The sequence below is a fragment of the Theileria equi genome, chromosome 1 (genome assembly GCF_000342415.1).
Source record: "Theileria equi strain WA chromosome 1, complete sequence".
Classification (NCBI taxonomy): Eukaryota; Apicomplexa; class Aconoidasida; order Piroplasmida; family Theileriidae; genus Theileria; species Theileria equi.
This window is the reverse complement of record NC_021366.1, coordinates 2,788,390-2,801,341: the sequence shown is the minus strand read 5'-3', so window position 1 is coordinate 2,801,341 and position 12,952 is coordinate 2,788,390. Positions and strand designations below refer to the sequence as shown.

Sequence of the window (12,952 nt, the reverse complement as noted above, 5' to 3'; positions counted from 1 at the left end):
TTAGATGGGTAAAAATGTAGATGACAGATTGTACTACTAACAGATACAGTTCGTTTCTATATGTAGTCGTTGATATTTTCAATAAGAATGGGTATAATCATAAGTGTGGCTACACGATAAAACCTAAGGTGAAACTCGGAGATCCAAGGAAGGAATTCAAAACATACATACACTCCTTACCAGCCTGGGGATTTAATGAACTGTTTTATTATGTAGGTAGAATCGACTACAATAAATCTGAACAAAATGGGTTTCGACACATTACTTCTTGTCATACGGATGTTGTAGTCTACTATTGGGGTCATGATGAAGATAATCTATGCCCCTTACTCATTAGACTTACGAGAGGATCTTGGTTCTCTTATTACTATGAATACTACATTCCTACGGGGATAGGTTCTAACGAGTGGAAAAAATATGGTATAGCCAAGAATGTATATAGCGGACTTACAAAGATTGTTAATGATGATGTTTTTAAAAAGGTAGTTACTCTAAACCTCAGCAAGACTAGCGGAACATATGCATTTGATGGTACGGATAACTCATCCATAAATACAGGTGTTAGGATACAAGTTACTGGACCAGAAAATAAACCCTCTGCGGATTATAAGAAATTTACTCACCGTCTTGAGAGTGGTGAATCAATGAGGATACTTGGAACAAAACATAATAATGAGTTTATCAACTTCAAAGATTCTGTTATACAAACACCATACTATCATGCCCATGTCTACTATGCAACTACCGATGGTGATTATGCTAAACCCCTAATTCTGGAACTTGGCATCAGTAGTGACACCTACTACAGATTAGATGGTGAGAAGTGGGTTAAAGATACTAGTATAAAGTCTGGTAATCTAGAAACGCATCTTCAAAATTTCAGTGGAGCACATATAATAGAGATCTCCCAGAAGGGGCAATATAACTGTAGTTCCCCTGGTTGTAGTCAGAATATTCAAGTAACACCCGAAGATAACACTTACAATTATACTAGACAAAGACATCACCTTCAGGGAAATAGACCATTCTCTGTCTCCTCCTTTATTGGAAGTAACTCAACTGTTCAAACAGGTCTTTCTTCTCCAACTAATGTGACTGAAGTAAACGTCTTTTGGTATCCTAAGGATAACATCCCTAAGCCACTCCTAATTTTCTATGGATCTAGAGTAACTAGAAAGTGTTTTAAGAAGGTTAGAGGTAATGATAATACTTGGGAGGAAGCGCTTGGAGATGATAAGCCTAAAAGTGCTGATGACCACGATAAGATTAAGAAGCTCCTTACAGAAAAAGAATCTACACAAGTTACCATTAAACTTGACCAGGTATCTTCATCATCTGAAACTAGCTATACATCTGGTAATGCAACTATTGAGATTAAGACCGGTGCTGCTGATGTAAGTGGTTTCTCACAAATTACACATACTGCCAAAGATAACGAGAGGTTTAGGGTAACGCAAGTTGAACATAATGGTACTCAACTTACTGGTATAGACTCTGATAAACCTCTTGGTAGTTTTTCAGTATTCTATGCTAATTCAGACACTAAACATGAAAAGCCACTTCTTGTTGGACTGGAAATTAAAGAGGATACTAAAACTACTCATGAGTATTATAAGAGGCCCGATGGTAATGCACCTACATGGACTAAAATTGAGAGGAAGGAAAAAGAGGAAAAAGAAACTGAAGATGAAGATACAACAGAACTGAATGAAGATACATTAAAGCCTATACTTGATGAGCTTAAGAGTGTACATATTTCTGAGTCATCTAATGTAGGTACTATAGCCGGTGGTGTTACAGGAGGCCTAGGAGTTACCGGAGGTCTCGTCGGTGTTACTATATGGAAATGGCCTTCTATAATGTCGTTTCTAATAACTCGTCTGTAATATACTCTCCAATGTCAGTAGGTAGAAAGACCATTAGACGCTCCCCTCTAGACTATTCTCTTGTTGGTGTACTGGAATGCTAGGCCTCACGGAATCTCGGATAAACACTCTTTAGTTGATTTCCTATTCCCAAAGCTCATTTTGTTCATCATAGCCCTGCTACTCTTCTTCATGCTACGCATTACGGTCACCTATTCTCCCTCCGGCTAAAGCCTGTGGTCGGATAGCTCACTACTCTGTAGCTTGCACTCCTCCACTTCGCTAGGGACCTATCTACTCCTCATCCATACATTCTCCATCCAATTCACAACTCATACCCTCATTCAGGAAACTCTATACAGCCTGCTCAGTAGGCTAATCTCGGTAAATGCATTGCAGCAGACTCCAGAGACAATCTACAAGTGCTTGCTTTTAATGATCGAGTTGGACATTCAGACGCTGGAAAAGGTGGAATTTGGACGGACGCTCTTGGCGAAGCTCAGGTTCACGAGAATCCTGCAGATGCAAATGCTCCTGAATCTAGAGCACTCTCGACCGACCATGAAGTCGCACATTGACTACAACGTGCTAAAACAGCGTCACGTTGTATTTGTCAAAAAACTGGAGGAGTTTGCGGTTGCAAGGCCATTTTACGGAATCAATGGGAAGCTCGACAAAGTCCTACAGTGCTCCAATGTCCTTTTGAGGACAATTGAAATGCCATAGATTTACCCACAGGGAATGCTTTAAATTTTGTCTCTATCTCTGGGTGGTGTAGCAAGTTGAAAGGGTCAGAAATTTCCAGATTTACCGTGGCAGAGGAAAGACAGCTCCAGATCATGTTGGCGGATAGGGAGCCCGTGCCTCGAGTGGCCATCAGTGCACCCACCATCGGCAATAACACCGCATATCCCAAACAATTTTGTTCATCAGTCCAGAGGGAATAAGATGGTAGATGGTCTGCTCCTCCAAAGGAATGAATACTTTTCCCCACAGTGAACCCTAACCTCTTCATTGTCTATGTTTAGTTTGTAAAGCCCGTTTCACGATGGAGCTCCCGGGCGTCTTTCTTTTATTGTTGGGACTATTTCTTGGCGTACATGCCAAAAAGAATTTAACTCTTGATATATCAAACATCGACGAAACTCATGTCGTATCTACTGAAATCACATTCTCAGACTCATCCTTGTATACTTATAAAGTCATTCCCGACGTTTTCGTAACAGATATCGTCTATGGCGAAACTGCCGTGTGGAAATACGCCGACGATGGCTACGAATTTTTGAATGCGTTCCTCGTCAGTTCAAACAACTCCCCATCAATCATTCACGTCATCTTGGAGAACGCCGAAAAGGTGCAAAAGTTGATTTCTTCTATGCTCGTAAATGGAAAGTGGGTTCCACTCGATGCCAATGCAAAGGCACTGCTCACATCAGCACTCGGAACCCTGTCTTCACAAACCAAAAATGCAGAGTCCAAGACATCTGGCATAGTCGCCACTGTAAAAACACTCAAGCCCCAAAATGTACAGGATTTTGACCTCTTCTTCACATTTGATGTCTCCAAGACCGATAAATCACACTTGTTCAATGTAGGAAACTACAGGGCATCTGGCCTCGGATTGACCATCTACAACCCAAAGCCAACTTCACACATTGTTGGAATAGTCGATGGCAGTGATATCATGTGGCAAAAGTCAGCCAAAGATGAAGAGTGTGGAGACATCTGTCTCTACTCCAAGTCCGGAGAGGTCATCTTCGCGGACATACTCTTGACTCAAAACAACGTAACCTACTTTTTGTGTTTTGAAAAGACGGAAAATGGCTGGAAGGAAATTCCAGAAAGCGAATTCCGCGTCAAGATTATTGCTCATAGCACCCCGGGATTCGTCTTTGACATCTCCCTCGGTCTTGCAAACTCCAGGGAGGTCATTAATAAACACCTCGTTGAGGAAAGAAGAGATACCGGAAATCTCTCCTACGTCATTTACAGACCAAAGGAAAACGTAATCGTCTCCGGCCTGGTCGATGGCAAGCTGCCAATATGGTCCAGAAAGTCGTCTGACGAGGAATGTGTGGACATTGTTCTGCATGCATCCGGCGGAGATTTCATGGCTGCCATAATCATCGTCATGAAGACTGCAGATTATGACACGTTCTTTTATAAAAAGAATGGCAATTCCTGGATCAAAGTTAATGAGAGGGAATACGAAGCCTTCCTCAGCATTCTCAAAAACGGCCAGGTGGCCATACCAGCTGGCAGTGATATTGCCGTCTACACTGCTCGACCTGCAGAGGATGAATTCATCGAGTTGGACATCTCAAACCAAGAAGATTCGGATGCTTTTCAGGTAATTGACTACACAACTTCATCGGCCATTGTTACCGCTCTCTTTGTTCCAAACGAGGGCTACACTGTCTCAAATGTCTCTGATGATGGCGAACTCGTCTGGACTCCAAAGTTGCACGAAAAATGCGCAAAGGTCCTACTTCACAACTCAATCAACGAGGACCTCCTCATGCACGTCACCAGCAATACTGGCAGTGAGTACTTTTTCGTAAAGGCCAATGGTGAGTTGTGGAAGGAAATCTCAAAGACTGAATTCGGCTCCCTCTTCCACAACGCCAAGTTCGTTGACGTTGAGCTCGACATGACTGTAAAGGTAAACAGGAACAGATTCGAGGTCTTTGAAGCCGTGAATGGCGAAAAGGATGTCGTAACCTACGTTCCAAAGACCGGATACAGAATCTCAAAGGTTGTCCATGGAACCGTGAGCATTTGGGAAAAATCTCCAGACCAGGAATGCACCGGTGTCACACTCATCTCCAAGAACGGCACCGCCCTCGATGCTCGTCTCATCATCTTGGACACCAAAGTGGGCACCATTAGGTACAATAAGCACATTACCTTGGAGGATGCCGTTGAGGAGACTGAAGAACCAGTAAGTCCCTCCAAGGCTGTAACTTTGGAGCATCACGAGCCTCTTGCCATTGAGTACCCAGTTCAGAAGAGCGATTCGGAGATGGTCAAGGCTACCGAGAAGCTTGAACATGTCATTGAAAAGACCTATAGGGAAGTTGAGGGCGCAACTCTGGACCTTAACATGTGCGTCTCGGATGCCAATATTGATGTCATTAATACAGCCGCCACTGGCAAATCATTCACTCTCTTTAACTCCGTATCAAAGGTTCCAATCACTACCGTCGTAGATGGAGATTTTACCATATGGAGGAGCATCAATGGAGCCTATTGTCTCTCCGCCTCCACCTTGATTGTAGATGGAAAACCAGCTCTGGTTGAATTGTTCATCAAGGATCTAACATCCGTCTCACGAGTGCATTTTGCAAAGCTCTACTATACCTGGGCAAATGTCAGTGAGAAGAGCTTCACTGCGAGCGTCGAAAGACTCACAGCAGGACAAGAAGAGAAACACCAAGTCAAGGAAGACTCCTTCCACGTTGCTCCAGTCTTAGCATCACTTGTCTTTTTGTTTTTTGCAGTCTCCGCCTAACACCCTATTGGTGTGGTAATTGCAGAAAATGGCAGTGCCATTTCGATGCTAATTTCTAGTCGATACATTATGTATAGGTAAGATTATGTGCTAGTAGGAGCATATTTAAGTGGCAAGAATGAGCATGTGGCTACAATGTGAGGATGAATGGATGAGGACTAATGGATACTAGTCTCTCCCTTTGGTCGCATTGAGACTACTCATGGATCTCAGAGTTTTGAAACATTTGAAGGATAAGTAGAGAATGGATGGGTACAATAACAGTAGACATATGGAGAAAATGTAGTGGAAAGTGTAAGTGTTCAGGAATAAGTCGTATCCATGTGATCGCCAAAGCAGGAGATGTAGCATCTACGGGTTATGGGTTTTCTACCCATGCAGCTACTGAAGGTAACACACTCAAAACAAGTTGGAAAGGCAATGAACTTGAAAGAACGAATGGAATCCGTGAGTCATTTAGAGATCTAAACTCCATAACTACTTACTATCATACAAAATATGATGGTCTACATGGTTTTATAAATAGACCTCTTCTCGTAAGGGTTAAAAGATCTCCTAATAAGGTCTACTGGTATGAGAATGCAGGTCACTATCTCAATGTTAAGTGGAGGAGGATTAATGATACGAATAATTATCCTGAAGAAAACAGCTATATCATAATTGATAATTTCAAGGACAAACTCGATACATTAGCATGTGATTTGTACGGGTTACATGGAATATATATAGATTATGATGCGAGATACAACTTTAAATGTGAGTTGTGCTCTAAGGAGTTGAATGTAAACGTTAGGTTAGAAAGCATTAGTCAAAGTTTTACCAAATACAAAAGGTACAAGTATGAAAATCTTGAAAATGCTTCAGTACTTGTGTATAAGGGAAATAAACTTAAATATCTTAAACAACCAAGGTATGCAAAAGCGTACTATCATCAAATTCCAGTTGATGAGGATAACTATAGTTACATAGGAGTCTACTACTGGGATGCTGATAATGATCGCAATAATCCCCTTATGGTAGAGATTGCAACAATTTCTGGAGTAACATTCTGGTTTGAGAATATCAGTAAACCTGACAAAGAAGGGAATCTGAGGCATGATAAGTGGAGGTTATTACCTTTCAAGGATAACAATCTTCCAAATTTTCATGAAAGGCTCAATGCTTTGAACTGCATATACAACAAAACTGTTCAGATAAACGTTGGAGCCAAGAACTGCCACGATTCAAAGTATGCTACTCTGCACAAGGTAATAATGAGAAGTTCATATGAAGAGGCCAAAAGAACATCCCGTGTTTTTTATACATATTCATATGAATCAACTAGGGATGTAAATGAGTCATTTAACATATCTAACGTTGCTATAGATGGTATAAATCAAACATTCTCCGATAAAGATTTTCCATTCACAAATGTTAGGAAATTCAAAGCATATGTTTCTCCATGCGATAACAAGAAACCCTTTCTTATCTATGAGGAACGTGAAAACCAAGATAATAAGTGGTATGGGAGAAGGGATAACAATGGTAATTGGGATAAATATCCTCACTTAGGCAAAGATCTACCTGAGCAGGTTTCACACAAGATTGCTAGTGTCTTTGATACAGTAAATAGTAATGGTTGGATTAAGAAATGCTACATGAGAGATTCAAAGTCAGGGGTTCAGCTCGACATCACAACTATGCCTAACCAAGGAGGGCATACTACTTCTTATGATGATGGAACAACATCCATAATTGTGACTAAGACAGAGAAGTTTCCTGTGAATGGATTTTTTGGAAATCTACATAAACCTACTAAGGTACCATTCAGATTAAAACAATGGTTGGGTGGTAACCATAATTTGGCGAATCCAGTTCCAGATGTAAGTGAAGTTACAGCATACTTTTGGGAAGGTAACCTTAATAGACCAGTTATTATTCATGTTCAAAAAGGAACAGAAAAAAGATATTATAGCAAAGGTAATGGAGCAGGTTATTCCTGGCTATATGAAAGAAACAATGGTAAAGATCTTTTAAATCTTCTTGATCATTTCAATTGTGAGAACAATGATGCGATCCCTATAGAGTTAACAAAACCGAATGATTTATCAAACTTTAATAAGGATTCTTCCCTAAGATGTATAGGTCATACGAGAAATGTAATCTCTGAACCGAATCCCCAACCATCTCTTCCAAAGGGTACGGATTACCTTTTAGAGTCTTACAAGATTACTGGAGGCAAAAAACATATATCTAGAGTAACATATGGAGGAATGGATACTAACATTCCTACTTATACTGCTAACATTTCTCATCTTAGGATTTATAAATGGACAGGTTCTGATAATCCTCTTCTCGTTGAGTTCAAGCCTACTACTGGAGATTCTACTTGGTATGAAAATATCAGTAAAAGAGAGCCATATACAGAATGGAGAAAGATTGAGGCAATAGCCTCCAAAGACTTTTATGATTCAAATATAAACGGTCTAACTCAAAAGCTCACGGAAAAACTAGATGAGATAAATTGCACAGTAAATACTACAGTACAAATTCAGCTGGATATTATGGAAAGTCCTAAGACATATTGTCACAACCACCTACATAAGATTTTAGTTGCTCCAGAACCTTCTGGTATTACAGAATTTGAAGCGTTTTCTCATACCCCTCGTTATGGTTCCCACTTTCATGTTTCCTCTTTTAAGCACGATGAAAACAAGATTACGGATCAAAACGCCAACCTTATAGGAAATTTTAAGCATGTAAAGAAAGTTATAGTTTACTTTTCCAGATGTTATAATAAACCTTTATTATTCTGCATTAATTATAGTGACGGAAGAGATCATAAGTGGTACGGGAGAGTGGATGAGAGTAATAGCAAAGCATGGGTCATAGCAGAAAGGCTCGATAACAAAGCTCCAAATCAAGCTCATCGAGGTGAAATCAAGAATGTAGGAACTATCAAACACGACCAGAATATTAGCTGTATAAGTGGGATAGAAAATGCAAGGAATAAAAACGTAAAGAAAGAGCATAAGAAGGCAGAAACTTCAAGACAACCTAGTTCAGAGCAAGTACAAGCACTTGGAGAAGTAGATGCTTCTGATGAAGATGGATCAGATAGAGATGAAGAAAAAAAGGACCTTGAAGGTGAACTTGGTGATATTTTGGATCAGGATATAGATGACTTATTGAATGATGAAGAACCAGAAGATGAAGAAGCGAAAGAAATTACACAAGTTGTTCTTAGACCTGCTCCTGGTGGGATATTGGATAAAGCTTTGCAAAAAATAACTGCTCCACCTGGTGTTATAATAGACGTACAGAAAAATGTTACTGGGCAAGGGGTTAGATCTACTACATATGGAGGTACCCTGGGACAAGATGTAAATTTGGAAAAGTCTGAGAATACCCCTTATGGTTTTGCCAAGTTTAAGCATACAAAGAATAGTAGTGATGGAAAATCTTTCTCTATTAGAGAAGTACAATATAACAATCAAAGAATCGATGGTATAAAAATTGACCTCGGTACTAAAGTTAAGCACGTTTCTGTTTGGTACTGGACTGGGGATGGTAATAATAGTCAGCCTCTTTTGGTAGAAATTGAGAAGGAAGATGATGAAGTTGTTTACTATGAAAGCACTGCAACTGGTGGATTTAATTGGGTTAAATATAAAGAATATAGTGCTTCACTCAAATATGAAGTTATAGAGAAGGAACTAGATTATCTTAACTGTAAACACAATAGTGTTGTTGTAATGGATCTATCCCTGGACAATTCTACAAGGCACACCAGTGGTATAAATAATAGATATTGTTGTGGTAAAAAGCATAGTAATGGCCAAAGGGTCACTGTTGATAAACATAAAGTTTCTTGTAAAAAACATCCTAAATCAAACCACCTTAAATACTACAAGCATGATTTTACCTTAGGAACTACGCTTTCAAAGATTAAGTATTACGAGAATACTAGTGCTGACACTCCAAGGAAGAGAATAGAGATTTCTGGCCTTGACTTACCTACAAAACTGTCAGCAAAAGTTACAGTTTATGCATTCTATTGTACAGGGAATGACCCCAAAATAATCTACGTGGACTATAGTGGTAGACAAGGTGTCAATGGTTGGTACCAGAAAGGTGCTGGTGATGAATCTCAATGGGTAAATGTTTCTAGTATGGTCAAGGACATAATACCTAATAATATCAAGGACTGTGGTGACATTGGCTTTAACCAACTTGTGACTGCACTAAAGAATGCAGGCGGTTGTGACTATTCAAAATGTAAAGAGTCTACTCAATCCTTATATACAGGTGCTGAGGATATTGAGGAAGAAAAAAAGAAAAGGGATGTTGGTCCGTATACTGTTGATCGTGCTAGCGAAGCTAAAGAAGTATTTAGTAAAGAACTATTTAATGATATAGCTACAACTGCTGCTTATTACGGGCTAGGTGGACTAGATACGGCTCTTCAACGATTTATATCATTTGTCAAATCTAACAAAGATACTCCTAAAAGTAGGGCTGAGAGAGAATCTGGAAAAGGTGACGAAAAGAGTGTTCAAGAAGTTAAACATACTCCTGTAGATGATGATACTAGTAAATTTTGCGGAGCTCCACAATGTGGTACTGAAGATATAACTAAAGAAGGTGAAAATGGTACTCCTACTGGTCTTTCTGTACCTCAAGGGCTTGAAGGATCTGGTAAAGATGCTCAAGAACAACAATATCCACGGACACGTTCTGATTTTGAAGATAGTAGAGAAATACTACAAAGGCAAGGCAAAGCTGAGGAACGTAAGAGGGTAGAGGAAGTATCTGAGAAAGATAATGTTCAACCTGCTCATTCTCCTATCGCTACTCCTTCTGCTTCTGAAACTCCTCAACCTGCTAAAATTTTTGGTCTTGAACTTGCTTCTGCTGCTGGTATAGGATCAGCCTTCGGTGTCTCCTCTGGTACTCTTGCCGGAGCTGGCGCAACATTTTTTGGAGGATGGAAACTCTATAACCGCTATAAGGGAGATCCTTGGGTTAGACAGATTTGAGACTCCATGGAGATACTCTAGATACTAGCTTGGATACTGAGTACTACCCATTCTGACATTGTTATGCTGTCGATATTATTATAAACCATGAAGCCATTTTAGTGATTTTTTGGAGAATAAATGGAGCTTCCCTGAACCTTTGTTACCCTCCTGTTTATCAGTAAAAGTTCTTCCTACAGTCAGTCACCATCATTTGTCTTTTATACAAAATACTTGCAGATCATCTCTTCTAGTTTCCTGTTTAATGGATATTCCATTCAATGTGAGCCTTTTATGGTTAATCCAGATCTGACATTTCTTCAGCTCCCGGAGATGGGCTGACTTTAGGTATCTAGAGATTGCCTATAATACTGTGTATGAATTATTGTACAATGTATGGCATTCTAAGACCTTTTACCGGCTTTAGAATAATGTCAATGTGACTATTCATTTTATTTGAATCTTGTAAATGTGCGCTTTTAGTGGTATTTGCTCTCCATCTTACGATCCAGTACATTCCTTAAAGCTCAATGGGTGTTCCAAGAAACCGAAATGCTCCTGAGTGGCTCCAGATTCCAAATCTTTATCGTGAAAATTACAGTATTCCCCTTTCCAGATAAACTCTGAATGCTCCAGCTATGGCATCTAAGGCCTAAATCTCACATTTTATGAACCTACAAAATCTCTGTAAATTTATACAATGGTCTCATTGAGATCATTCTCGCGCGAGAGAGAATGTAATGCGCTTTGAGTTCCACCTTATAAACTTCAGCTTTTCACATTCCAAATGGCCACAAACTCCGTGGTAAATATTTTCTATCCCGCAACAATTACTTTGCACATCCATCACTACCATTACATTGTCATGGTAGTGCGTTTTTTGTAGAAATAGTAAAAGTCACAGATTTGGTCACAGCTTTTCATCCATTACTGTAACTCTGATTTCTACATGGAATGATGATTTTAGAGACTTTACAGGAGATAAGACACTGGACAATTTGGCATTACCAGACAGACATTTATGTATTGACCGTACTTTTGCTTCCTACAAGTCATCTCTACCACTACATGGTATGTGAGATGCTGATATAGAGGCATTTGGACACATTCAATTGTTACTTTCACTAGCAATCATTTGAAATGGGAGGATGCTCTGCTCCTGGAACATTTAGGATCCACAGAAGTTATTTACCTAAAACTCGACAATTTCCGTATACACTCTTGAGAGATGCTATGGCTAAGGTGCATACTCCCGCATTATTTCCGCCATAAGGTATCATTCATATCTGCATAAGCTATACGGTTGCAAAATGCATGGCTAGTTGATGGCAAAGGTTGAGCGACAAAGCACCACTCGCTTATTTGCAAAACGACGACTTTGGGAAAGAACCAAAGCTGAAAACTTCCCTTACGGATCATCATGGTAGCCTCAATCTCTGACGAGAGAAGGTAGGAAGCACAATCACGCAATCCTTCTACATGCAGCTCAGTTTGTCTGTAAAGAGAGTTGGGAGAACAAGGGGCACAGGGGGCATGCACACCTTCCACCAGAATCCCTGATTTTTCTGTGGCACGAAGCACAAAAATCTCCTCCAAATGTGCAGGTTATGCAGACAAAAGTGGCCCAAACTCTGACGAATAGCGACCCTCATTCCCCACATGTTTGCATAGACATCAATTTGTCGCCTGAGGTTTTCATCTCATTATACCGCAATGAAGTGTTTTGACTTGACACTAGCCGCATATTTATGCTCTCTTGCACTTGCAAATGTCTCCAAATACTCCGTTACAGGGGCACCTACGAAGTTGGAAGGGCCTGCACCCAGACTTCAGTTCTTCACATTGGACATTACAACGAACGCAGACACCTTGGAATGCAGAAAGGAGAACAATGAGAATCTTTCCTTTGATCTTTTTCTCTTGCGTGAGAACAAAGTTGCGTCAAAGCTGGTGGATAAAGATCTCGACATTTGGAAGGCCTCAAACGAAAATGAACACTGTCTGGATGTAAATGTGCATTTGGACGACAATGATGAGACTGTGCTTGTTGCAGCCATCATTTCAAGCGGTGGTGCGTACAAGATGCTCTACTTTTCCAAGGATAATGGAACATGGTCCACAGTTCCGAAAAGTGTATTTACGAAAAAGTTGATGGCCATCAATGATCTGAGCTCCATCAACAACACAACTCTCGATCTATCTGGCGATTTGTCCCTATTTGATGTAGAAGAGGATTACGCAGACGGCATTACAGAGAGGCGGATACACCCTTCAAACGAGATGAACATCACAAGGGTCACCTTTGGAAATATTGAGATTCTCAAAGAGAGCGAAGGCATGGAGTGCGTCGAAACTTTGCACTACTCCAAAGACCAGAATGAAGACTTTGTGGTCTTGTTAGCTGTGGACGCTAACGATGCGTGCCACGAACTTTTTTTCAAGCTGGAAAACGGTCAAGTGGAGTCCCTAGAAAAGAAAGACATTCTTAAACCGCTTGGTTTCTTGGTATAATAGTTTGTCTTGCGTATATGGAACCTATGGAGAGCGCATAACTTCATAGGCATTGAACCTCTGTAAGC

General features: G+C 40.2%; 5 protein-coding genes across 5 annotated transcripts; all 5 read left to right on the top strand.

Moving 5' to 3' along the window:
• Window positions 1-20: 20 nt before the first annotated feature.
• On the top strand, window positions 21-1,886 carry BEWA_030370 (hypothetical protein; the record flags this gene model as incomplete). Its single annotated transcript, XM_004829793.1, has 1 exon — window positions 21-1,886. One exon carries the CDS (start codon window positions 21-23, stop codon window positions 1,884-1,886), a length of 1,866 nt encoding a protein of 621 aa, XP_004829850.1.
• A 414-nt stretch (window positions 1,887-2,300) lies between these two features.
• Window positions 2,301-2,591, top strand: BEWA_030360 (hypothetical protein; the record flags this gene model as incomplete). Its single annotated transcript, XM_004829792.1, has 1 exon — window positions 2,301-2,591. One exon carries the CDS (start codon window positions 2,301-2,303, stop codon window positions 2,589-2,591), a length of 291 nt encoding a protein of 96 aa, XP_004829849.1.
• Window positions 2,592-2,913: 322 nt separating this feature from the next.
• BEWA_030350 (signal peptide-containing protein) lies at window positions 2,914-5,376 on the top strand (the record flags this gene model as incomplete). Its single annotated transcript, XM_004829791.1, has 1 exon — window positions 2,914-5,376. One exon carries the CDS (start codon window positions 2,914-2,916, stop codon window positions 5,374-5,376), a length of 2,463 nt encoding a protein of 820 aa, XP_004829848.1.
• Window positions 5,377-5,624: 248 nt separating this feature from the next.
• BEWA_030340 (hypothetical protein) lies at window positions 5,625-10,394 on the top strand (the record flags this gene model as incomplete). The annotated part of the gene is made up of 1 exon (XM_004829790.1): window positions 5,625-10,394. The coding sequence occupies one exon, from the start codon at window positions 5,625-5,627 to the stop codon at window positions 10,392-10,394; it is 4,770 nt and encodes a 1,589-aa protein (XP_004829847.1).
• Window positions 10,395-12,086: 1,692 nt separating this feature from the next.
• BEWA_030330 (signal peptide-containing protein) lies at window positions 12,087-12,884 on the top strand (the record flags this gene model as incomplete). Its single annotated transcript, XM_004829789.1, has 1 exon — window positions 12,087-12,884. One exon carries the CDS (start codon window positions 12,087-12,089, stop codon window positions 12,882-12,884), a length of 798 nt encoding a protein of 265 aa, XP_004829846.1.
• Window positions 12,885-12,952: the final 68 nt, after the last annotated feature.